At 36.5% G+C, this 27,043-nt stretch overlaps 1 protein-coding gene across 1 annotated transcript in view; it reads left to right on the top strand.

Moving 5' to 3' along the window:
• The window catches only part of LOC138706233 (uncharacterized), a 689,737-nt gene that overhangs the window by 396,552 nt on the left and 266,142 nt on the right, over positions 1–27,043 (top strand). The window contains exon 2 of the mRNA XM_069835277.1: positions 17,580–17,731. Within this exon, the coding sequence (XP_069691378.1) occupies positions 17,580–17,731 (152 nt within the window). The remainder of the gene's footprint in view (positions 1–17,579; positions 17,732–27,043) is intronic.

Raw genomic sequence — 27,043 nt, 5'->3', positions numbered from 1 at the left:
TGATGGAAATAAATAAGTAAATAAATAACTAAATAAGTAAGTAAATTAATAAACAAATAAATAATCACTTTCATTTCATTCAGACGCTAACCTTAGATGTTGATACAGCGTCGTAAAATAACTCACTAAAAAGGTATTTCGGTACCTAAATTTCAGTATAAACGTTTTAAGCAATCATTGGTATTTCCTCCTATTCTTTACCAGTTTTGATTATTTGTGGTTGAAATTAATTTTCGCCAGGATAGATAAAAACCTGTAAAAACCATTGCTAAAACATTCCCTATAGTGAAAACGTATCAAACCAATTTTTAACGCAACAAGATAAGCTTTCCCGTAACCATATTTTTAGACTGGGAACAGAGACATCTGTTCATATCAATGCTTCAATAATCCATTTTACCGGCAGTTCCAGGCTTGTAAATCCAGGAGATAACACGTTTCAACAGTTTTGCTTGTATTTCTTAATCGTCCAGGCGAACTTCGTAATACATTTTTATATGAGACTCGTTTAACCCCATCTTCACACGCTGCTAGTCGCACAAAGAGAGATAAATTTTGAAGCTCGCGTTACGCTGGCTTGCACAATCTTCTGTCTAACGCGATTCTGTGTTAAAACACGGATTCTCTCATCCGTTATCTTTGTCACGGCTCTTAACAGTCTCTGCATCCAGTGTTCCACGCAGTTTGATATTCAAATAAAAGGAGCAGTGTGAAATCGCACGTGCTTGTCCATTATCCATTTTATGTTGCAACTTTGAAGCCGCCATTCTATTAAGGCCGTTGTGAAAAACGTATCCATCCTGCAATAGGAATATCAATATAATAAAATAATAACAGCAATAATAATAATAATAATAATAATAATAATAATCATATTAAAGTCATGGGATTGGAAGTAAATCCCGAAAAGACAAAGTATATGATTATGTCTCGTGACCAGAATATTGTACGAAATGGAACTATAAAAGTTGGAGATTTATACTTCGAAGAGGTGGAAAAATTCAAATATCTTGGAGCAACAGTAACAAATATAAATGACACTCGGGAGGAAATTAATCGCAGAATAAATATGAGAAATGCCTGTTATTATTCGGTTGAGAAGCTTTTGTCACCTAGTCTGCTGTCAAAAAATCTGAAAGTTAGAATTTATAAATCAGTTATATTACCGGTTGTTCTGTATGGTTGTAAACTTGGATTCTCACTTTGAGAGAGTAACAGAGATTAAGGGTGTTTGAGAATAAGTTTCTTAGGAAAATATTTGGGGCTAAGAGGGATGAAGTTACAGGAGAATAGAGAAAGTTACACAATGCAGAGCTGCACGCATTGTATACTTCACCTGACATAATTAGGAACATAAAAACCAGACGTTTGAGATGAGCAGGGCATGTAGCACGTATGGACGAATCCAGAAATGCATATAGAGTGTTAGTTGGGAGGCCGGAGGGAAAATGACCTTTGGGGAGGCCGAGACGTAGATGGGAAGATAATATTAAAATGTATTTGAGGGAGGTGGGATATGATGATAGAGACTGGATTAATCTTGCTCAGGATAGGGACCAATGGCGGGCTTATGTGAGGGCGGCAATGAACCTCCGGGTTCCTTAAAAGCCAGTAAGTAACTAAGCAAGTAATAATAATATTCTAGACATGGATGTACACGTCAATTACATAATAAATAAGAAACACAATAAACTTTAAAAACATTACAAGTTAAAATACATTTAAAATAAATAATAGGCTATAATCAAGTACAAGTAGTATTGCATATATCATAACTTGTGATTTAAGAATTCTTTTACTGAATAAAAGTTTGATCAGTTAAAATCTGTTTATCTTTCACTTTAACTTTTGCATAAGGTAAAGTTTGTATCTGCAATGGTAATTTATTAAAAAAGACAATGCCAGTATTGGCAGGTGATTTTTCATATTTCACAGGTCTGTGATTTTTTTTTATTGAAAACAGATAAATTATTGAAAGAATTTTAGATTTGTCCTTTAAATGTGCAGAAATTTGATCAGAATAGATGTAACTTTCCGTTTTGCAACGGAATTTCACAATGGAACGATCACAGATGAAGCGTATAAATTGAAACTTCATGAGAAGCTCACACATGCTGATACATTTTTTAGTGGGCTATTTTACGACGCTGTATCAACAGCTCAGGTTATTTAGCGTCTGAATGGAATGAAGGTGGTAACGCCGGTGAAATGAGTCATGGATCCAGCACCGATAGTTACCCAGCATTTGCTCATAAATGGGTTGAGAGAACATCCCGGAAAAAAAAAAAACTCAATCAGGTAATTTGACCCGACCGGGTTTCGAACTCAGGCGACCTGGTTTCTTGGCCGACGCGCTAACGGTTACTTTACAGGTGTGGACACGCCGATAAAGAAAATAAATATCGCTTTTCCTGGAGTTTTCTAAAGGTTGGAGGAGAAATACGGGTTTATGAAGAGTGTCATATTCAGCGATGGGCAACATTCTCCATAAGTGGAAAAGTGAATTATCACAATTGTCGAATTTTGGGTGCTGAGAATCATATATTATCATTGAACATCAACGTGATTCAGCAGAGTTGAAAGTCTTTCGTACCAGATCACATTGCAGAATATACGGCCTGTTTCTATGAAGGCCACAGGCACTGGCATATCCTATCTCGACGTGCTCCAATCGTGGTTAATGCCGCAATTGAATCAAGATTCTAAACTCTACTAGAAACTTGGAGCACCTTCCCCTCTATCATTATGAAGTTCGTGACTATCTCAGAACGTTACACAGGACGAGTGGGAAACATCGACAATGATTTCATGAAATGGCCTATGTCTTTTTTTTTGTGGGGTTATATAAAGGACAGAGTCTATGTTTCGCCTATACCACGAGATCTACAGTACTCCGAATGAGGATTGAAGAAGCCACAGCTACGTTGCCATGTGACATATTATCAAGAGTCTGGCAGGAATTGCATTATCGAGTCTACTAAAGGCACGGTCACACGTCGCTACTTTTGCTGCGCAACTTTTGTACTGCAGCTGCAAACGTTGCGGGTCGTGTTCACACGTAAGCCAAAAGTAGCGCGCTGCACGCTACTTTTCGTGCTGCGCAACCCGAGTGCAGCAAAAGTTGCAACTGGAGGTTGCGAGTCTGTTCACACACAAGGCGCTACTTTTGCAGCCGCAGTCATGGTGCAGGTTTCCATCTCCGTGTTGACTTCTCAATGTACATTTTGTGGTTATGTTCGCATTATTAATAAACTCATGCGAAAGCTTACTTATCTATTATTTGCTTTTCTGTCCTAACTAGTATTCAGAAATTGGCGTTATTTTTACTATAAAGCTTTTAAAAACGCCTATATAGGCTTACTTAAATGATAACCAACAGCATATTCAAGTAATCAATGTTGGCAACCCTCCTATTTGAAACTACGCTACAGAAATTAAAAAAAAAATTATTATATCGTCAGCAAATATGCTCAGACTGCGTTGTGCATTTAATAACTGTTACAAATAATTTATTTTCATCACATCTAACATTAAAATACATCCAAACAATAAAAGTATCATTGGCACATATGGATGGCAACACTGGTCGCTACCGCAGCAAAAGTTTCAACAAAACCGATATGAAAAATGCTGCGGCTGTAACCCTGAGAACCCTGTTCACACGTCGCTACTTTTAAGCTGCGCGCAGCATGGAAAAGTAGCGAGCAGCAGGTTCGGCAGCCGCTACTTTTCGGGTTGCACCGTTGTTTACACCTCTCAGTACGAGAGTTGCGCAGTTTTTTGTACTCCATCGCTGCAAAGGTAGCGACGTGTGACCGTATCTTAAGTTTGTCGCGTCGCACATGACGATCAGAACGAGTCATCCAAATGAAATAAAACCTGAATGCATTGTGTATCATATGCGCCATCAAACATTGCCTATGGTAAGATATTATTTCAGTAAAGTAGTTATTGAAGTGGGACTTGCTTTAGAGACACGGACGTAATTCATAAATGCGTAAGATAAACAAATAGAAAATAAAAATGTTTTGCAAATCTACAGTACTTACTGCAGAGTTGCTATTGTTGCTAAACTGAGAATATTATTTTCTTCTTTTTGACTAGAAGGCATACATGTTGGACTTTCCATCTTATGCATATGTTTTATAAGTTTACATTGTCCCAGTAGTAGCAGCATGGAAACTGTAGACAAAGTGTTAATTTTCTAGTCTGCATATTTTCATGTCCCTCAGGGGTTTACAACTTCTCCTAGGTTCCAGCTTTATTAGCATAACTTCTAAGCAAGAGCTTATATGAGTGTTGTCTCCATAGAAACTCTGGATTAATACAACTAGCGCGAACAATTTGCTCGGGTCTTATGTACATGGACTGTGCCTCCTGTGGCGACTTCAACTAACGTAGGTTCATGGCCAGATCAGTACGTGTAGAATATTGCTGCTGAGATGAATTGACCAGTGGCGGATCCTCGATAGAAGCAATGTGTGCTACAATATATTACGCTGAGAAATATCATTTCCACATATTTTTTAGAATTCGAGTACTCGTCTTTCAAAAATGACACCCGAAGCAGTTACGTACGTTATAAGTAACCCAGAGACGGGACGTTTACTAATCGTACACAGTGCCTTTGCACTTACTACTTACATGCAAATGGCTTTTAAGGAACTCACAGGTTCATTGCCGCCCTCACATAAGCCCGCCATCTACGTCCATACAGACTAGTCCTGCCTGTCTTGTCTCGTGACTCATCTCCCCGTTCACATTACTCCGGAGCTTAACAAGTGACTCGAGTACATACGAGTACGAGCAGTGTGGACGCGCCTAAAGATGTGATATGTACTAGAGACCGGCAAATCAGACAAGAGTCACGCACGTAACTGGTTGCCGTCAGTGACGCTACAAAGCAAGTTAATTTTAAGACTGAACCCATTCAGCCCGGGTTTAACAGGTTCAATCCAGGCGGGACCCAAGAAAGCCTGCCTGTTTGCTCGTATTATAAGGTAGAGTGACTTGCATTCACGGAAGCTAGTCTGCGCTGGTTATGATGAAACAGTACTAGTTTGAAATCTAAGTTCGCAGGCTATTTAGTCACTTCAAAAAATCTTTATTTTCTGGTCCAACACGGCAGAAAATTCTTGATTAAAGAAATATAGTCTTACAATTCATTGCACTACAGAATTTCATAAAATAATAAGATAAATATTATACATTTCATTTTTCTGCAAAGTATATCTGACTCAAGAAATAACGGCAGATAATTCTTGATTAAAGAAACACAGTTACGATTTATTGCGCTACAGAATTCATAAAATAATAAGACAATATTATACAGTTCATATTCCTGCAAAGTGTATCTGACTCAACAAAATAGTAACATTCCGTATCTTGTGACTAGTTGAGAGGAGAGGAGAGGAGAGGAGAGGAGAGGAGAGGAGAGGAGAGGAGAGGAGAGGAGAGGAGAGGAGAGGAGAGGAGAGGAGAGGAGAGGAGAGGAGAGGAGAGGAGAGGAGAGGAGAGGAGAGGAGAGGAGAGGAAAATATGTTGAAAAGATATTGGTAACAATTATTATGAATATCAACAATTATTATAGAAAATATTTCATTTTAACTTTTTCCATATCAACAATTAAAAGCCTCATGAATACCTGTAAAATGTATAAAGTGTTTTTCGTTCTTCAGAATATTGATTTGCTAATTAACTTCTGAGGGACAGATTTATTTTTATTTATGAAGCTGAAAGTTTGAATGGTTTGCATTAAATTTATATTACTACGATGAAAAGGAAAGTGCAAGTAATTTATAATAACTGTTGGCATTTAATGGATATTATGTTGACGAGAAATAGTTTTCTTTGTCATTATTAACGGTACGTTTCAGAAGACAACAAATTAAGTTTTCAGTAGTTTATCTATATCTGTAGGCTTCTTGTCAGGTTTGAATGACTTGGTTGGTATTTATCATGCATCTGAAAGCAGCACATTCTGGCGCAGGTCGGCGCAACCCAACAGTCCTTTCGGGTCAATCTTAGGACTGTTTGGGAGTCGCGTGCAACCACACTGCCTGCCTGCTTGTGAGGGAAGGTTGCAGGCGGGCGAACGATACTAAGCGTAAGCCCGCTCACGGACGTAACAGTCATGGGCAAGCCGGAAAGAGATTTTGCCTGTCTCTGATACGTACGTATTTTATATACTTGGAACAAGAAGTAGGCCTACACATCTCACGGTATATCTTGAGTACCGGGTGACATCACTGAAAGTAACAATGGCCGGTGTATGCAGCGAGCTACATTCATCGATCACAATACAGTACCTTATTTCATACAACTGATGTATTGTAGCTAGAGTATAGAAATCAATATAACGCATGCGCAGTACGACCAACTACTATCAATCTAATGATCGCTATCGTTAAGATATACCGCACGATTTTAATATTGAAGTACGGTACTTTACAATAGAATGCAGCATTGTTTATGTCTTGCGGTTTTTACTACCAGTTGCATTGTTCTACATCACTTGTTTCTTAGAGTACTTATCCGTTTTCAATCGAATTTTCATTTTATGTCGCAGGCAGAAGGTTACCTTTTAGTGTCGTGTTCAGTTCCAAAGACAAACACAACGCTGCCTCATGGTTTTTTCTTACATACCATTACTTTGTTTTCTCGATTTTCTATTTTATTATATTTGGCTAATTTCATAATTATTACATAATGCAATCTTCTTTTATCCTCTATTCTTGTGCTGAAACAGTTTAATTTTTTCTCTGCTTTAATTAAATCCCTTCCGCTCTTTTCTCTATCTACTTTTTTCATTTCAACTTCCTCTTCATATCAGTCCTGTTTTAAACTTCATTTTTCTATCCTCTTCTCTTTCTATCTATTATTTTTCAAGTACCTTCCGTTATCTCTAATAGTTCACTTTTTATCCATGCACTTAGCCTTTCCAGTATTGATTTACTTAATAAAGTTTCATGACTGTAGAGGGAAAATGTGAACATCGACAACAGACCAAGTTTTGCAGTTCGGAATTAACATACACACCGGAAGACTGTGAAAATTTGCAGTCGGGAACCGAAACCTGCTATTCTGAAATACGAGGCTGAACATCCTTATCTCTACAGCAGACGCAGTTATGGAAGCTTTCCCTGCGCACTCCTCACTGCTAATTGCATTCCACCCCCACACTTCTAATCAGTTAGCGCGTTTTGAATATTGCTCCATCATTACAGCATTTTATGCGTTGTCTCTCTTTTTGTGGTTAAGCCGCAGCATTTCAGTAGCGTCGGTATTTGTTATTGTTTTTATACCGCTTTAGTTCTATTGATTCCTGTGGTTTGCTCTAATAATTGAAAACGATTTAGACCCTAACAGAATTATAAATACGGATTTTCTGCAACATATATTGGACATGCAGTAGGCTATATTGTTTAATTGAATACGTGTGAAGTATTAAAATATTTCATACAGAGACATATGAGTGGTATTGAAATACTTTATATTAAGATATGTAAGCTGTACTGAAATAGGGTAACTTTCGGCGCCGGACTATAGACTCATTTCGCTAGCATTATTATCTTCATCTCACTCAGACGCTAGATAATCATAGCAGTTGATAAAGCGTCGTAAAATAAACAATTAATATGTGCTGAAATATTATATGTCTATATTCATTCATGTATATATTAAATAATGAATGAATGAATGAATTAATTAATTAATCCATTCATTCATTCATAGTGTTTTACCCAAGGGCAAGTCTTTTATTACAAACCTAACATTCTCCAATATTTCCAATGTTTGCCTTCCTCTTAGTCTCCTCATATGATCCATATATCTTAATGTCGTCTGTCATCTGATATATTTCCTTCTGCCACGAACTCTTCTCCCGTTCACCATTCCTTCCATTGCATTCTTCAGTACGCAGTTTCTTCTCGACCAGTGAACCAGCCAATTCCTTCTCCTCTTCCTGATCAGTTTCAGCATCATTCTTTCTTTCTCCACGAAACTGTGTTGTAAAACACAGGTTCGTTTCTTATTCTGTCTGTTCATTTCACACGCTCCATTCCTTTCCAAATCCACACTTCAAGTGCTTCTAGTCGCTTCTCTTCACTTCGTCGTAATGTCCATGTTCCTGCCCCATATAATGCTATACTCCACACAAAGAAATTTACTAGTCTCTTCCGTAGTTCTTTTTCCAGAATTCCGCGGGAGATGCTTCTTTTTCTATTAAAAGCTTCCTTTGCCATTGCTATCCTCCTTTTGACTTCCTGGCTGCAGCTCATGTTACTGCTTATAGTACATCCCAAGTATTTGAAGCTGTCCACTTGCTCTACTGTCTCATCTAGAATTTGCAAATTTATCTTATTTAATTTTCTTCCTGTGACCATGCGCTTCGTCTTATTTGTATTTATCTTCATCCCATACTGCTCACAGCTGTCATTTAGCTGCAGTAGCATATCTCTTAGTATCATCATCTCTTCTGCTAACAACGACATATTATCACCAGCAAATCTTATGAATAGGGGGCGGATGTTGATGAAAAGTCATATTCTTATTTTTTACATTAGGACGATACCTATTAATATAGAAATCATTTCTATGTTAATATCAACGTAAAAAATTAATTTCTTATATTGCATTTTTCCGCGTTTTTTTTTAATATTAGGTCATTTTTATATTTTTTTCGGCATATTTTGGTCATTTTTAATACTTTGAAGAATTTTAGATTATTCGGAATGCATTATTTTACTTTCTTCTTTACCAATTGGTCTGTTAAATCATTTTCTAAGGAAATAGGTCAGTAGTAGGCCAAATTACCTACTGAATAAGTGAATAACAGTGAAGTTTGAGTTTTATAGTTTGGAACAGACTCTGAAGTCCATCCCTCATTCCAGTGTTGGCTTCACCTCACACAACAGAAGTAATATAAAATGCTTGACATCAGCTTAGTTTAAGTGAGGGCTTTTGTGGTATGAAGGTGTCTTTAGATTTTGTTTGGAAGGGGGGAAGACAGTATTTTTAACACAAAAATTGCAAGATTGTACGCTGCACCCACAATTTGTTTTGTCATCCACACTCCCCATCTGGAAGATCTGGTAACAAAAGTGAAGAGCGGAAGGAGGAGGAAACGGAGAATGAAGGCACTGACATGGACCACCCCCGATTGAAACACATTGTAAACCCTCGTTAAAGTTTATAGTTTTCCCTTAAAACCTTAATTTTTTTGCATGTCCTTTTCCTTGACCTTAGCCGAATTCCAGGAAGTTGCCTCCTCTCTCCGAGGTTTGCACGGCAGTCATTGAAACAAGGTAGCTAATTTTTAAGAAGATGTGGTGTGAGTACTTTGAATAATATTTAAATGTCAATTTGTTATAATTTTATGTCATTTTTCCATTAGTTTAAGGGCATTTTATTGATAATTTCAAGTAGAAGTTTAGGTCATCAACATCCGCCCCCTACTTATGAAATATATTCCTCTACCTCCTACTATCACTCCTCCCATGTTCTGAAAACAGTTTTTCACTAAATCCTCCAAGTATATATTGAACAGGATAGGTGGTAAAGGGTTTCCTTAACGTACTCCTGTCCCTATTTCGCTTTCTTCTGACATTTCTTCTCCTATCCTGACTTTAACTCGTTTAATATAAAGGTTATTGAACAGCCTCCTCTCCTTCCAATCCACACCTATTTTCTTTAGGATTCCTATGAGTATATATATATATATATATATATATATATATATACACACATACATACATACATAGGATACATACATACATACATACATACAACATACATACATACATACATATATACATACATACATACATACATACATACATACATACATACATACATACATACATACATACATACATACATACATACATACATACATACATACATACATACATACATACATACATACATACATACATACATATATGCAACATAGAATTCGTATGAAATTAATATAGGAAACTGAAAAATCAGTTTATCATCCTCGAAGGTGTATACAACCCCTTAAATTATTATGATTAGTTAAAAATATTTCCGTTTAAACTTGAGAAGTTCTTATTTGTAAGCCAAGGCCAGCATTCCAGTCCAGGTTAAGGAAGAAGCAAGATAGTTCTACTATCTCGAAATGAAGAACTCGTGCTTAATAATTAAAGTTTTAACTTCAGACCTTAATTGTCTTCTAAACGTCACAGAGATTGAAATGTCGTGGTTACGGTGTCCCAACCAGATGTTTGGCGTTGGGTTAATCTGCCATCTGCCGCTCTCACAGTAAATTAACTCGCGATTTCAGAGGAAGAGTGGCACATATCAACACACCTGCTCCACCATTACGTAATTGACTCTAAATGAGAAAGCGTAAAAAGGGAAATAAAAAAATCTTTTATTAACTCCACTTCAAGAAAATGTGAGATGCACTTACTAAACGAGTCTTTTACGAGAAACAACTATCAGGATCTGTGACACTCACTTGTCAGCAATAATGAAGCAAAACCTGAATGAAATTGAAAAGAAAAATGGAAATATTTCATCACAAAATTAACATACAAACAAGGGGGGGTAACAAGACTTTCGGATCTTAATGTACTATGTTCGTTGACACATCATTTACATAAACTGATAAGAGTAGCGGAGCGAGAACTGAACCCTGTTGAATCCTCCCTTTGTGGATCGCCAAGAGAAGACCGATTGCTGTCAGAGACGAAAATAATGTTAGATTAAAATCGACACCGTATGGCTACTTATTTTAATGTAGGAAATGTATAAAAAAGTTTGAACTTTTTATAAAAATGTACAGTTGACTCTCCTAAGTTCGACTGAACAGAATTGAAAGTTCAGTCCAATAAGGGTAGTGAGTGTGGCAGGTGAAATGAATACAAATTCTTATTGGTTATCCATCAACGAATACAGTACTGTACTGCATTTTCTGCCCGCCCCGAGACTTGTGTATGAGCTTCTAGTACCACAGTGGGTTTCGACAGTTCCGTCTCACAAACTGCACAATTCTCAAATAGAAAAAGAAGAGTTCATTAATTTAATCAGTGATTAAATATGGATGTCCTAATCAATAAAATATGTTGTTTTCTTTTAACAAAAGTATCACTACAAGACACAGAACCACTTCCCATTCAAATGGCAAACCCTTTTCTTAGTGCCCGTATAGAGGCGTGTCTAATTCTCCTACGTAAGTAGTCGAACTATAAGAATGTCGAACTTAAGAGCTTCCACTGTACTGTTTTTTAAGTCTTCGATTTCACGTAGAATGACTCATATGTACAAATGCATGCATGCATACATACATACATACATACATACATACATACATACATACATACATACATACATACATACATACATACAAGAACTTCAAGAAGAAAGTGTGGTTAAGTGGGAAAATGAGTGGCAAAACACGAAAAATGATGCAGTGACAACATCGTTTTTCCTCAGTGTAAGAGAGAGGTTCCGCGTTAACATTCCACTTAATGGAAAGGTCGCAACTTTCCTAACTGGCCATGGAAAAACCGGTGCTTACTTACACAGATTCAAGCTGAGGGACAACCCGTCGTGTGCGTGTGGAGCAGAGGAACAGACCGTCGACCACCTCCTTTTCGAGTGCCCGAAAATGGACAAAGAAAGACTAGCGTTCCAGCGGGAAATGTTAAGGAAAATTGGCAAGTGGACTTTCACAAAGCGTAAAATAATGCGAGAACATGCGCATACATACATAAACTATGTCAGTGCTATAAATTTAGACAAGTCAACTGAGAATAATTTAATCTAGGATAGATAAGAGTAGGCACTAGATATAGTGAAAGACTCAAATTTTCACAACAAAATAACAAACCTACATACGCCTATAGAGTTACAGAAACGAGGCATAATGTTTTATATTTTTAAACATACAGTTAGCAAGGCATGTAGTATTACCTTTATTGTAATGGGACATGCTGTTCAACTAATATTAAAAAAATACATACATACATACATAACTGAGCACAGGTGACAATTATTATTTTCATGACTAGCAGTTTTTTGTGTCTATTATTGCTGCCAGACTTAAATCTTTAAGTTTCTAGCTAAGTTCTCTAGCTAGCTGTTTCGTAGCTAGTTCAGTGTGGACCAGAAGCGTTAAAAGATTGGGATTTTCCTCCAGACGGTCCAGAGTTTTCAGATAAATTAAAGTTTTTTGGTGACGCAACATATGGTTCACCACTTTGACCTTAAAAGAAATAAAAGCCCTCATAACAGTGTAAGCGTCCTTCTTTTCCTGCCTCGGAAAAGTTCGAGCACTGAAATTAGCCGGCAATATTATGAATGTAGTTTTTTACAATGAAGAAGTTATTATCGTGGCTGAATTGCTATTACTACCTAATAATATTGAATATTATTCTAAGCTTCTAAGACGACTGGAAGAAGAACTGTTTCTCAAGAAGCAAGAAAGTCTGAGCAAAGAAGTAATATTTCAATAGATTGTTTTCAACTCGTGTGCCATACACCGCTTTCACCAGATTTTGTTTATAGGACCATTTTCTCCTTTCTGACCTTATAGGGTCCTGAAAGAAAGGGAGCTCTATTGCAGTAATGATTAATGGAAATCGTTAATCGATGGTTAAGAAGTCATACCTTATATATGTAAATTTGCAGGTGAACCGAACTGCTTTTTATAAAATAAATTTTTTCATGACAGACAAAATTGTATATAGGTTTCTGGTTTGCAAAATATTCTTTCTACTCGAGGATAAATTATTAGTTAACTGTCCAATTTTGTGAAAATAATAATAATATAGTTAATCTAAATAATAGTGTAGTTGAACTAAATGACATTTTTTGTAAATACGAGATATCCTTTACAGTCATCGAAATGCTGATTTTAATATTTTATTCTTAAATTTCATTAAATGGGAAGGAATTTGTAAAAATGTCTATTTTTTCAAAGCGTGCCCATAAGACGCCAAAAAGATAATAGACTTTTACGTTTAACTCATTGTCCTGCTTCATATCTCAAAACCTATTTAGTTCCTTTTATCCTCCTCTCTTTAGTTTTATACATAAAACTCTCCGTTATCTTATATTCCATCACATTCTCTTTTCTTTCTTTTCATTCCTTTTGTCTAGTCTTCTCTACATTTCAGTGTCTATATGTTCACTTATTTATCAACTACACATGTTCTTTGACTGAAACGAAGACTGGTAATTTGACACTTTAATGTTGTACTCGTAGTTTCGATGGCAAGTACGTATATAACATAGGCTTTGAAAGGGATGAAATATTACTATGCATTGTGCTAGTCTACACTATGCAAAACTATAGACTTCAAATTACGGAGTTATTCCGCGATCCCATGCCACTTTTCATTTTGTGTAATAATAGCCTACATTGATATTCTGTCAGGTCTACCTTGCATGCAGTATTATAGAGGGCGGATTTATATGCACTAAAACTAATGAATATATGCATGCATTTATGCGGCAAAATAGTTGGAAATATGCTCTAAAAATGGAGAAATATGCACCAAAAAAGTATTGATTTTCAATGCAATTCACAATTTTCTCATAAATTTATTCAAGTAATGTAATGAACTAATGATAACAATGGGTTGATGTTATTCTGTCATTGACTTTATTTGGTAAGTAAATTATAATTAGGCCTACTTACATAATTCTCATTACTTAGTCATGTGCTCATGTCATTAATCATTATATTCATTATAGCAAATATTATTCACCAATCACTTCATGATCATTTGATTAATTGTTTTTGTTACAATACACAACTAAATATTTTCTCCAAATTTTTTGCCAAAAAGAAATATATAATATAATAAAGGTTTATAATAAGATTAACTCACATTTTTGTCACAGACTTGGCAGAGGAATTTTCCCATCCATTGATAATGTAGCATTCCCCTCAATCCACTGTTTAAGTAAATATGTTTAGCGTGTCTGGCCGCGAAACCAGGTGGCCCGGGTTCGAATCCCGGTCGGGGCAACTTACCTGGTTGAGGTTTTTTCCGGTGTTTTCCCTCAACCCAATACGAGCAAATGCTGGGTAACTATCGGTGCTGGACCCCGGACTCACTTCACTGGCATTATCACCTTCATTTGATTCAGACGCTAAATACCTAGATGTTGATACAGCGTCGTAAAATAACCCAATAAAATGAATAAAATAAAGCTTCTTGTTTACTTCGGCATTATGTCTCTTCTTCACTCACACTTACAAAATGACAATGATCAAGAAACTGGCAAGAATTAAAAATATAGAGAAAGAAACATTTAGGCCCGATTGTATAAACCATTCAATCTTAGATCAGAGGTTAAATTGATCCTTGTTTCAGCAGAACTTGGAATTTTGTGTTGTATAAAGTCTAATCTGAGATTAATTTGTCTCAAACTAAAGTCAACTTTGACTGAAGAAATTTCTCCGATTAAGTTAGATGATCCAAGTTCAGTTATTTCTTTTCTGTTTGAAATATACGAGTGACAGATTGTGCAAATAAAATATCCATTACTATTAATATTAATAGATATGTTAGGTACATTTATATATATATATATATATATATATATATATATATATATTTCTTTCAATTTCTTGCCTTAATACACAAACATTCTTATATTTTATAAGGCTCTATCGTGTTCAGCAGTATCAAATAAAATAACCTATAATTATATTATGTTTATAACAACCATTAATTATTAATGGATATGATAGGTACATTCATAAATGTTCAATTAACTGTATTACTAAACTAAAATTGTCGTTTTATAAAGCTTTATTATGTTTAGCAGTATCAAACACCATAACATGATAACAACTTGGAGAACAGTCAACCTTCTTCTTATTGTCCGCCATTATTTACATTGCAAAAAAAAAACAGTGTCTCCAACAGAGTGTAATACGGAAAGTCGCCAAAAAGTAGTTGTAAAGTCGCTAGATTTCTTATTATCAACAAAAAAAAGATTAAATTTTGTCACTATGGGGTGCTAAAAAGGTCACTAAATCCCTATTTAAGCAATATAAAAGTTAAAAGAAACTGTTGTTGAAAAAGAGTTAAAATCGCTAGATTAGCAACACTGAAACAAACCTGTATAACATGGTCCGCGCATCACGTATTTCACCTATTTATGCGATGTTTCCAAATCCTTTTCACGTGAACTTAGATTGTATTTGAACCAAGGTAATTTGATCGCAGAAAAGTTTTATACAATAGAAGAAGTGTCTGAACTCGGTTTACTTTTCGATCTTCGATCAAAGTTGATCTTTAGTCAGGGAGTTTTATGCAATTGGGCCTTAAAGTTAAAAGGCCAGTTCCGACCACCAATAAACTGTCCATTGTTGGAAGCACGTTCTTTGTGCTTCCCTGCGGTATCAGTTTTGCTTACTGACTTGTAAAGATTTATAACTGTTGCTACCTGACGCACGCGGACATTGTCACTACGGCGCTGTTTCATACACAAAGAAATGCCGGTTTGAGTGTAAAAATATTGAATTGTCTTGAAACTAGAGATGGGTAAAAAATAACACAACAGTTATTTTGGAACTGTTCCGGTCTCGGAACTGTTGCAAAAATGAACAGTAGGTCGGAACCTCCTGTTCCGAAATAACAGTGTTCCGACTCCGAGCTGCTCACTTGCCCAGCTGTTGCGGGCTCGCAGTACCGCGTTGCACAAGGTATGTTCCGACTCCCTCGGAACTGTCGCAAAAATGAACAGTAGGTCGGAACCTCCTGTTCCGAAATAACAGTGTTCCGACTCCGAGCTGCTCACTTGCCCAGCTGTTGCGGGCTCGCAGTACCGCGTTGCACAAGGTATGTTCCGACTCCGAGATAACAGTCGGAACGTCGGAGCTTGTTCCGATGAACCAACGACAGCTGCAGTTACACTGTTCTCGTTGTTCTTTATGTTATGCTTGGAACTTCGTTGGATGAAGTTGGTACTTGAAACTCTCACGTGGTTGGAGGGGGGCGCATGGAAATTAAAATCCTTGCGGTGGCGCGAACTTTAATATCAACATTTGTAAGACTGGCCAATCATCTGTAATGTTATAGTAAGTATTTAATAATCTGTAATATTCATTCCCGCTTTATGGTTTATTTCACCATTAGTTGACTAATTCTGTTTTATAAACATTCCACAAAGTCATAAAGTACGCATACTATTATTAATTCATTGATCAGCTGATTTTATACAAAGGTTAAAGTCGTAAATGGTAATGAGTGGTTTAGTTACAATGTCTGTATGTCGTTTGTTGAGGTTAAGTCTGACAAGCACAAGTTTTTGTGCTATCTTCTCTGTTATCAAAGAACGACAAAAATGTTGTAGCATTATTTGTTGGAAACTACCCATATAAGTACTGATTTGGAGAGCGAGGTTTAATGCGAAGTTTAAATTACACTTTGGTAAAGATGCGATTCCAACATTTTACTAACCCACTGCGGGGTTTCCAGGTTTCAGCACTGCCAATATATATATATATATATATATATATATATATATATATATATATATATATATATATCTTTTTTATTTATGAAATTGTAATATATATTATTATTATTATTATTATTATTATTATTATTATTATTATTATTATTATTATTATTATTATTATAACTGTGCATTAAGAAAAGTAAAAATAAAAATTAATGATTTGTTTTTTTTTTATTATGTAATAGAGAGAACAGAAATTACATACCATATGTTTTAAATGTTATGTTATTTTTTTTTTTTAGTTGGCTACCATGTCTTTATAACTTTATGTACGAAAACAAAGTGTTGTATTCTGTCCTTGTAGTCAACAGCTGTGTAATTACTAACATTAAGCTTTTGAGTTCTGTCCGCATGCACAGCAATTTTCCAAAATCGATTCGAATGTGCATTGCAGTGCCATCTATAGATAAGAATGTGTACTATGTCCTGCCTATGAGTGCTCCAGTGTGAGCAGCATGGTGAAGAGGGAGAGTACTGTACCGTTCGTTTGAACGACTCAACGACTCCGACTCATCACCACTGGTGACTGTTATTTCGGAACTGTTATTTGGAACATAGTATTTTTTCGGAACCGGAACAGTCGGAACTGTTCCGGGAAAAGAACAACTTCGCCCATCACTACTTGAAACCCAAACTTGTGTTTTCAGTTTTATGAAATGTTATTCTCACAATTATGGAACAATTTTAAAATATCAACGATCACGAATGATTGTCGTTGCGTTGGAGTAGAGGCTTTCAAACAATGAACAGTTAACATTTAAATGTAGGTTTGAGAACTCATTCATTATTTTTTTATAGTAACGATCTTCGGGTAAAAAGTGTAATATATGCATCCACATGCAAATATTTGAGAAATATGCACTAACCCCCTGAATATGCAATTATGCACTATAAAACTTCCTTCGTTGATTCCCCATAGCATAAAACATATTCCTCTCACACATGCATATCTTTAACCTTCAAGGAATAAAACATGCAAATATGCCAAAATCCGCCCTCTAAATATTTAAGTATCAGTTGAAATATGACATCCGCACACACTGCATTACCACGATGTTCTTCTCTTTCAGAACTTGATCTCGACTACTTGGAGCGACGGGGGGATCATGCGCGGACACCCCGCTGCCCCCCACCGGAAGCGGAAGCGAGCCCCGACTCGATGGACCTGGTGAAAGTGATTCTTCTGGGGGCCCCGGCCGTAGGAAAGACTTCCATTATACAGGTAGGATGCTGTGGTCTGCTGAGATATTGTGGTCAACTGAAAGTTTAACACTGGATTCATATTGTGTCTAGTAGAGTTGGTGACGTGCAACTGATCAACAAGAAACTGCATGTCTGCGTTAAAGTTCTTCAGAGTGTGGAGTATATAGAAGTATTAAGAATTCTGCTCTGTTCAGTTTTCTTGCAGTAAATATATCCAAGCTTCATTATCGTTTGTTAAATCATTGAGGACTATATTACAGTGCCGTAAGAAATCATTCACAATTCATTCACTCCTCATGAAATACCGGACCGGTTACTCTGAGTGCATAGGAGATTCTAGGCACTAACTTAGGAATATGGTAATTACATTTCACTAATTTCCTACATAGCCTAGATATAAATTCTTTATTTTACGACCAAGATATTCACTTTGCTTTCTCTAACAAACTGTAACGAAAAGTAACTATTCAGTTATGTACTAATTTCCAAGCTATGCGCTGAGGTATCGACACCTAACAGGATACAGAGTGTAACAAAAGTTTCTGGTACAGTGAAAATTTTAGTTTTTTTTTTTTTCAAATATTTGATGGTAAATATCACATTTTCAGCCAAAATATTAATAAAGGATTGCATCACACCACAATCAATATTAGTACCAACTCCTACACCATAAAATTTGGTCATGATTCTGAGAAAATGGAAACTATAAAAGAGAATAATTTTAACATTGTTACAGAAACTTTTGATACACTCTCTATTATTGGGAAGTGAAATAAAATAATAGTGTTTTACAAATGCCTAAGATTATTGTAACTTTAATACAAAACAATAATGTAATTTTATTGTTTCAACAATAGTCACTTTATAACTTATTTTAAACACTCCCGTCAACAATGGGATTTCCACTCCACACAGTAACACAGTATTCGTTATTGCACTCCACAGACGACAATGACAATTTACTTGGATTATTGAGAACAACAATGTACCGCTAATCTTATCTAATGTTCACAGAGCACTATTTACAAATCAGAACTGTCAGTTCTCAGTTCACACTTCGTTTGCCTTGGCTAGTTCTTCTAGCTCAGTCACTCGAGTTCACAGTATCTCGAACCCCAGACCTTCAGGGATAGTCCACTGAACTTCGAACTCAGGTCCCCCAACTGCGGTCCACTGCACTCGAGCTCAGGACTTCGGACGCTCACACAGCTGCGGACACACTCAAGTCGAACTCCGGTCTCGAAGCTGGCTTCACTGCTACACAAGACTGGCTGGCTTGCTGTCCACCGACTGTAACAACAACTGCTCAAGTTCACTCGCGTGTCGTATTTTATAACCAAACCATAGTTTCGAGAAATTACGATTTCGCGATCTATCTGCAGATGCCGAGAAGATGGCGCCTATCCAGACTTCTCTGGATTTCTCCCCTCAGTCACCAGCTGCTTACTTCCCCCTCTCTCCCGCAGCCCAGAATGCCGCCGTTCCCCTTACGTCTTGCCACATCGTAGCGACCAGCGTTTCGTCTCCCGCGCGCCCTGTCGGACACGCGTTCGAATCCCGACACGGCTGTCATATTATTTTTTTTTTTTGGCGGATACTGGCGGATATGTATATATTGTCATATTTCGTTTGTCATAGTGGTAACGCCATTAAGTATGTAGATACCGAGGAGACCATAAACCGAGAATTCTTTGGAATTTCTGGATCACAGTTTTAAATACTGTGAATTTTATTAGTAACAACAATGTAATTTATTCGTCACAACAATAATTTCTTTCTACAATTCGCCTTAAACGCTCTCGTCAACAATTGGATTTTCACTCAACACAGTATTCGTTATAGCACTCACCGACGACAATGACAATTTACTTGGACTAGTACGAACAACAATGAACTGTTAATCTTAACTAATATTTACAAAGCACTATTTACAAATCAGAACTGTCAGTTTTCAGTTCACAGTTCTCTTCTAGCTCAGTCACTCGAGTTCACAGAATCTCGAACCACAGACCTTCAGAGACAGTTCACTGCACTCGAACTCAGGTCCCTCCAACTGCGGTCCACTGCACTCGAACTCAGGTCCCTCCAACTGCGGTCCACTGCACTCGAACTCAGGCCTTCGGATGCTGATACAGTTGCGGACGCACACTCGAGTCGAACTCCGGTACACAAGTTGGCTTGCTTGCTCTGGCTTACTCACTGACTGGCTGACTAATCAAATGAAAACTACTGTCGTTCCTTCGCGACCGTAATTTATAACCACAGCGACGTAGCCTCGAAAGTTCCACGCGTCTTTAGAGATGGCACTCCAGAAAAATCCGGAGCCCTCTCCTCTCTACCAGCACCAGATGCGCGCGCACTCTCTCTCCACTCTCTCGCCGCGTTGGCCCTTTCCCCTCTCCGCCGCGCGCCATCCCAAAGTGCTCCGCGCGATCTTCTCTCTTGCGGGACGCTGGTCGTGAGTTCGAATCTCACGTCGTTGTCACAATACAGTAGAATAAATCTATTCCTTGATGCAACAGCTCTACAAGAGCTAAGATCTATCAGTCTAATGCTAAGAAGTAAGTCCTTTCGGAAAAATTTTCCTCCTTCTTCACAAAAATTTACCTTTTCGTCGTAATTTTACCCCAAATAATTAATTTAGTATTAAAAATAAATCTGGATATCTCTTCGTGGTATTATGTAGCCTATAAATGCAATATAAAATCGCAACATAATTATCCTTGCTAGAACAGTGTTTCAATAATTGTTTCAGAAGATTTCCAAAACTCAAGTTACTAAAATGAAATACAATACATACTTTAATATCACTTCCGCTGCACATGCATACGCATTACAAATTGTGCAAACTAAACTTATTTTGCACATAACTTCATATTAATTTTGAGATTTCCTCTGTTACGTCCAGAACAGCGATGATCAAAACGTGAACGGATATGATTACACACGAGACACAGGTTAAGAAGTACGGAGACGAGGGAGAGGTACTTGGCATGAACACTACAATTATTGGTAGTTCGTGCACATGCTGAACTGAACATTCCATAACTCATTTCCTGTCTATCTCTAGGTAGAATGTGCTATATTTATAATCAAGCAGTATTTCATTCGTCTCAATGGCTTTATTGCACGGAAGCAAATCGTTCTATATTAATTAATGAATAATATAATAAGGAAAAAAACCAGAACTCATTTGTAAGGTTACTTAAAAATATAAGAAAACCCCTTCTTCAAACAGATAAATCTATTAACTTAATGATTGAAACAAAACTTTAAACTTCAATTATTTTTGTGCATTTTTCTGATAAGGAAACAAAGTCCGGCAGAATATTGCACACTACAATTTTCAACTGCGCTATGCTTTCGTCCGTAAGGCGGGACCTGTTTTTGCATTTAATAAATGTAACTTGTAAAAATAACTGTTAATATAATTAGAAGAAAAATACGCTAATATCTTAGCAGAAAAAAAAAACGTTTTAAGCATAGGATAATGGAGTTTAATAGCTCGTTCCATTGTTACAATGCATATAATATTGAATCAGTTTTTCTATAATATTAGGCTATTATTAAATGAAAAACTACTAAATAACTGATAATAGGTAACTTCATCTAAAGATTAAAAAGCTTAAAATTGATATGTAGCCTATACTTCGTTCCAGAATGTCTGAAAGGAGATGTAAACATTGCCTCCAGAGGAGGAGGGAAGTATAATTGCCACTGAACTAATGGCAGAGGTCTCATTCCACGCTTGTCTTGAAGTTGGGCGAGGTAAAACGCTTCAGACTGCTAAACTTCAAGATCAAAGTGAAATGAGACGACTGCCATTGGTTCAATAGCAATTTCATACTTCTCCTCTGCCGGCAATATTTACGTCGCCTATTGGACATTATGAAACGAAGTATAGTAATTTTATCCTTCAAGGGAAGGGACGTTACAAATATTCATGCGCGTACAGAAGATTAAATTTATAACATTCACCGTAAAGTGGGGCTACTTAGACATCATTTTGGCACACTTTACGATGTAAAATATGGGACTTTTATATCAGATAGTCCACACCTGTGGAGTAACGGTCAGCGCGTCTGGCCGCGAAACCAGGTGGCCCGGGTTCGAATCCCGGTCGGAGCAAGTTACCTGGTTGAGGTATTTTTCCGGGGTTTCCCCTCAAATCAATATGAGCAAATGCTGGGTAACTTTCGGTGCTGGACCCCGGACTCATTTCACCGGCATTATCACTTTCATTTCATTCAGACGCTAAATAACCTAGATGTTGATACAGCGTCGTAAAATAATAAAATAAATATATCGGATATATTTATTCTCTCTTAACCGAGCCATCTGCCGTTTTGAAATCTATGAAAAACTATTGTACTGTACCCTTATACTCTCATTTTTCTCCAATATTTATCGAATACGAAAAAAAACTCAACAGTCGATCTATTACGTCTAAAACCACACTGATGATCCGCAATAATATCATTATGTACATAATATGGAGTTTATTCTCTCAAATGAATAATGGAGAGTATTGTGTATGACGTCAACAGAAGTGATATTCCTCGAAAGTTACTACAGTAGTCTTTTCTCCCTTTTTAAAGATTTGTACAAATATGAACTCCTTTCAGTGTTCTGGTACAATTTCTTTTTTCCAAATAACAAGTACAAGCTTATAAAGTTGACTAGATAATGTGTTTGCACCCTCTTTTATATATATATATATATATATATATATATATATATATATAATTTTATTGCTTAGAATTCCAAAGAAAGTGTCATTGAAGTGATTCCTATCCCATTTGAGATTGCTAAATGGACAAACCTTGTAGAATACGTAAATGATGTAGGCATATCAGTCTGAATGTCCCTCTGGGGAGACTCGCTTCCCCTTATCCACCTGTGACTTCTGCCGACCGTTTCGTTTCCTCCTGAACAATGTAGCTATCTCAGTAGTATGTTTGGGACTATAAATTTATCTGTAAGGAATTAACTTTGTTTCTTCTCATAGGAATTGAATGCTTAATGGACCACCTATGGTATGTGTACACATCATAATCGCCTATCGATATGCACAAACACAATTTCATTTCAAGTGACGTCACTGTTTCAAATCAGACTTTTACATGTTTTTCTTATAGTAGTGTTCTAACTTTTGCAACCCTGTGAACTCTCATTCCGAACAACAAAAGGGAATTGCGATGTCAGAGTTCTCTCAATATTTCTCTATCTTCAAAATGAGATACGTTCATCTGTTTTAGATTTAAACGAAACCAATTAGCATTCTAAAGTATGAAACAAAATGTAGGTCTTTGCTTTCATATATATTTGCAAAGTATGTTTTAGCAGATACTTTCTTCCCACTTAAGGGCCATATACACCTTCGGAAGTCGGAAAAGTGATTTTACTTTTTCTTTTTGTTGAATGAACTTCTCTCAGTAATACGGTGATTTTTTTTCGAATTTTGGTCTAAAAAGTGAGATTATGTCAAGTGACTTGGCCGTTTAAATATGAATACAACTTTTCATCTTCGGATAGTTTGTCGCTCAATCGTAGTAGCTTAAATTAATTTCTAAATCCGTTTACTTCATAACTACGAAACTTTTTTGAGAAAAACATATGACATTTTCGCATGCAAGTATATTTCATACTGGACAACAATCACTGCATTTAGCATGATCAATTTTTTGTGTGTAGTTATGGATCTGAAGATAGCATCATAATGCCGAAAACGTTTATCTCTTAATAAATGTACTATAGGACCTAACGCTATATTGTACTTAGATAAGCAAACAGGCTTTCCTCATATAAATTATTCCCGCTTATCGGTCAATCACCAACAACATTATGAAATTTCCTGTAATAGAGTTTAGTATTTATTAAGAGATAAAACATTATTTTTAGCCTGCTTTTATTAATTGAAGGAATATTTAGTTAAGTTCTTGTTTTCTGCCCAAGGGCAGGTCTTTCACTGCATTCTCTAGTCTTTCCTATTTTCCACCTTCCTTTTCATCTCAGCATACGATTCATAATGTTGCCTATCATTTGATATCTTCTTCAGTCCCGAACACCATTCCTTCCAGTGCAGTTTCTTCTTAGCCATGGATTAATGACGACTCAGACTACTCCGGCATGTTCCCGGCCTTGAGCCGAGCTGAACGGTCTGAAGCTTTTAGCACAGCCATAATATCAAGTTCACAACTTTTATGTTACGTTTTAATTTTGTGAATAATCATCCTTTAGTTCTGTTCAGGTGTTATCATCTGTGCTCTTATCCACTAATATTAAATGTAGTAACGTTGCAGGAGCGACTATTGAAGAAATTTTGATGGGAGAGCAATGTAGGAACATGAGTTAATTGATTCTCTTCATAGTGCGATACAGGTGGAGGCATAAAAGTGACGAGCAGTTTCCATAGAGACGAGAAGTAACGGAAAACTGAAGCACTGCCAGTTATGAAAAATCTTACAAAGTGATACATAAACTCAATCCTGTTTGTGTTGAACGGAAGCAGGAAATTAAACCTTTGACCAAAGTTGTGGAGAACTTTGAATTCCTTCCAATGTCAAACCTCCATGCTTTACATATTTGTTTGTGAAGCTCTCTAGTATTCCAGTCGGATATCATTTCCAGAGGAAGGACGTAGCGAACTTTTAAAATTATTTTATATCTGTTTTCAGTTCTTTTTTATGTTGGTGACTATCGTATTCCTCTTTACGTTTTATTACCACTTTTTCCAACTTCATAATTATGAAATTAAACAAACTAGTATGGAGACTCCCATAACCTGTCACTTTTTATCTTTACTTGAGATAACATCGCATACCATTTTGAAAACTTTGAACAAGAATCGGAAGTAGGTGGTTGAGAAATAGCCTATCCTTAATTTGTCATTTTCAGGATTATCTTAAATGCCGTAAATGTATGATACGGAACTTCCGTTTCTATCAGAATTTTTAAAACAAAGCCAGGCTAGGAATTTTATTATTGCAAGTCATAAAAATTAAATCTAATGCTGTTGTATTAACTTAGGCAATTGTTTTCAGAAGCCTTAAGAATTCAAGAATAGATGAAATCATTAAAACATTTTCTTCTTGATGTTACATGAACTGAAAAAGTTGAAGCTGATCCTGAGTTTGATACGAATGTCTGCTCTTGAAGTTCTATTCTGTTATATCACTGTTGAAAATGAACTTCCTAATGTCGTTCTAGCCTTAAGAATTAAAACTACGATTTGCCAGTAACGACTTCAAGTTCTTCAGAACTATAATTTAGTCAATAAACCAGCGCCAGTTATTTCACTCGTGTTTTCTAATTAACTGACCAAAATAGTAATATCATAGCTATAAACTAGTTTATCTTCTATTGTAAAGCAATAATTACTCTTTTCAAGGTTTCTATACCAATAACTTTTTTCCTTGGACCTTGGTTGATTTTATATTTAAGTATTATCATTAATTTTAGCCTACTACTTTTGCTATTGTTATTGTTTCAATGTATATTTCACTTCTGGTAGTGTGGAAAAGAAAGTCTTATGGCCTTAACTCTACCAGAATAAATAAATAAATAAATAAACTAAACTAAACTAAACTAAACTAAACTAAACTAAACAACCAACCAACCAACCAAACAAACAAAATTTTTTACTCTTATTATTACTTTCACTCTTATACGTAAACTCTACGCCTTTTAATTAAATTATTCAACTCGATAAATCATTAAAGTGATATTTTCTTTCGCTACAGATCATTGATACACCAAACGGGATGGGGGTAACGTTCACCTCGTTACTAAATTCTCAGTTTTCACCACACGAGTTATGTCATTTGATGCCCACCTTTTATTAAGATCACGAAGTTTAATGTTAAAGCAAATAGGCCTACAATATTTATTTTTACAAAATGAGTTCAATTATATTATCTTTTTGTCTCTTTGTCATTTAACACTGACATATGTAACAAAATCTGCCAGGATTAACTATATACAAAACTTCTTCCAGATAGTGGTCGTCAGCATTCGTTGAAATGGGTAACGGGTAAGCAGTGTATCGTAATATGCACAATCGTGCAGAAGGGATAGGGAGAAAGCATACCCGCTAGCAGCCACAGACAGATGCACGATAGTGCAATGTCTTATCCGCGGGTAAGCGACGCTAGCCCAAGGGTGCACTGTGCTGATGATCGCTGTTCTAGATGAAGTACATACTAGGTGTTTTTCCTATGTCAAGAGAAAGTTCGAATGTAAACTCGGCATAAAACGAAATAACACGTGATTCTACAACAAAACACGCGATCTGTGTCAGCAGTATCAATATAAAAGTTCAGAGACGAAATAAGAATTCTGTCATTATAAAATGCAAATCTCCTAAAAAAATATAATATCATATGATGATGACGATAATGGCGATGACTATGACGACGTCGACGATGATGATGATAACGATGATGAATTAATCGACTGTAGGTGCAATATGATATGTCGGAACCAATACAGAGTTCATTGTATTTGCAAAATATTAATTCCATAGAATCTATATGTCATTGAACAAAAGGAGACCTGGTTTTAAAATCAGCACACGTTTTTTGCTAGGAATCAACTAAAATTACAAAACATAAAACCTTCGCAATTCACTGTTATCGATAAAAGGAAAACAAATGAATACTAACGCATGCATCGTAGGGTAGATGTAGAAGGCTGGTTAAGCATTATCCATTTTCTAGTACTAAAGGACTTCCCATTGTGAATGCAAATTCACTGAAATGCTTGTGCATTAGCATTGTTATGGAGTACTGTATAGCAGAGTGCAGTACTGCGTCATGCAGTTCGTCTTGATAGAGGGTCGCAGTCGCCCGTAAACGCCGCGAGGCTCTATGTAGAACTAACATGCACTCCACAATGCACGAATTACGATTTTTTGTTTAGAAAAGTCTAATTGTTTATTTTTGACTCCTTTTAAGTTTTTGTGAATTGTCCACAGTCTCATTTTATAGCATGATGCCTAGATTTCCAGATATGAACTGTCCACTTGAGAAGACAAGGTGGCTAAAAGAATCTGTCAACAACTGTCCATGAAGCGGCATTGAAGTTGCTGTCCTCTGTAGAGGTCGCAGTGAAAGAAAGGGTGTGCCTCATTTGACTGACAGATACTAACCGCAATAGGCTATCTCCCTAGAACAGCCGTGGCGAAAACACGACTCACGAGCACATTGTGGCTCGCAATGATAGCTGTGCATTTCCTTTGCTTCCTACCTCCCCCAACCCCCACCCTCTCACTCACTGGAGTCAAACTCCGTTCCATTTGTATTTGTCTCTGACCTGCGAGTAGCGTATCGTC

This window comes from Periplaneta americana, chromosome 9 (genome assembly GCF_040183065.1).
Source record: "Periplaneta americana isolate PAMFEO1 chromosome 9, P.americana_PAMFEO1_priV1, whole genome shotgun sequence".
NCBI lineage: Eukaryota > Metazoa > Arthropoda > Insecta > Blattodea > Blattidae > Periplaneta > Periplaneta americana.
The sequence above is the reverse complement of the archived record's forward strand: the minus strand, read 5'-3'. Positions and strand labels throughout refer to the sequence as shown.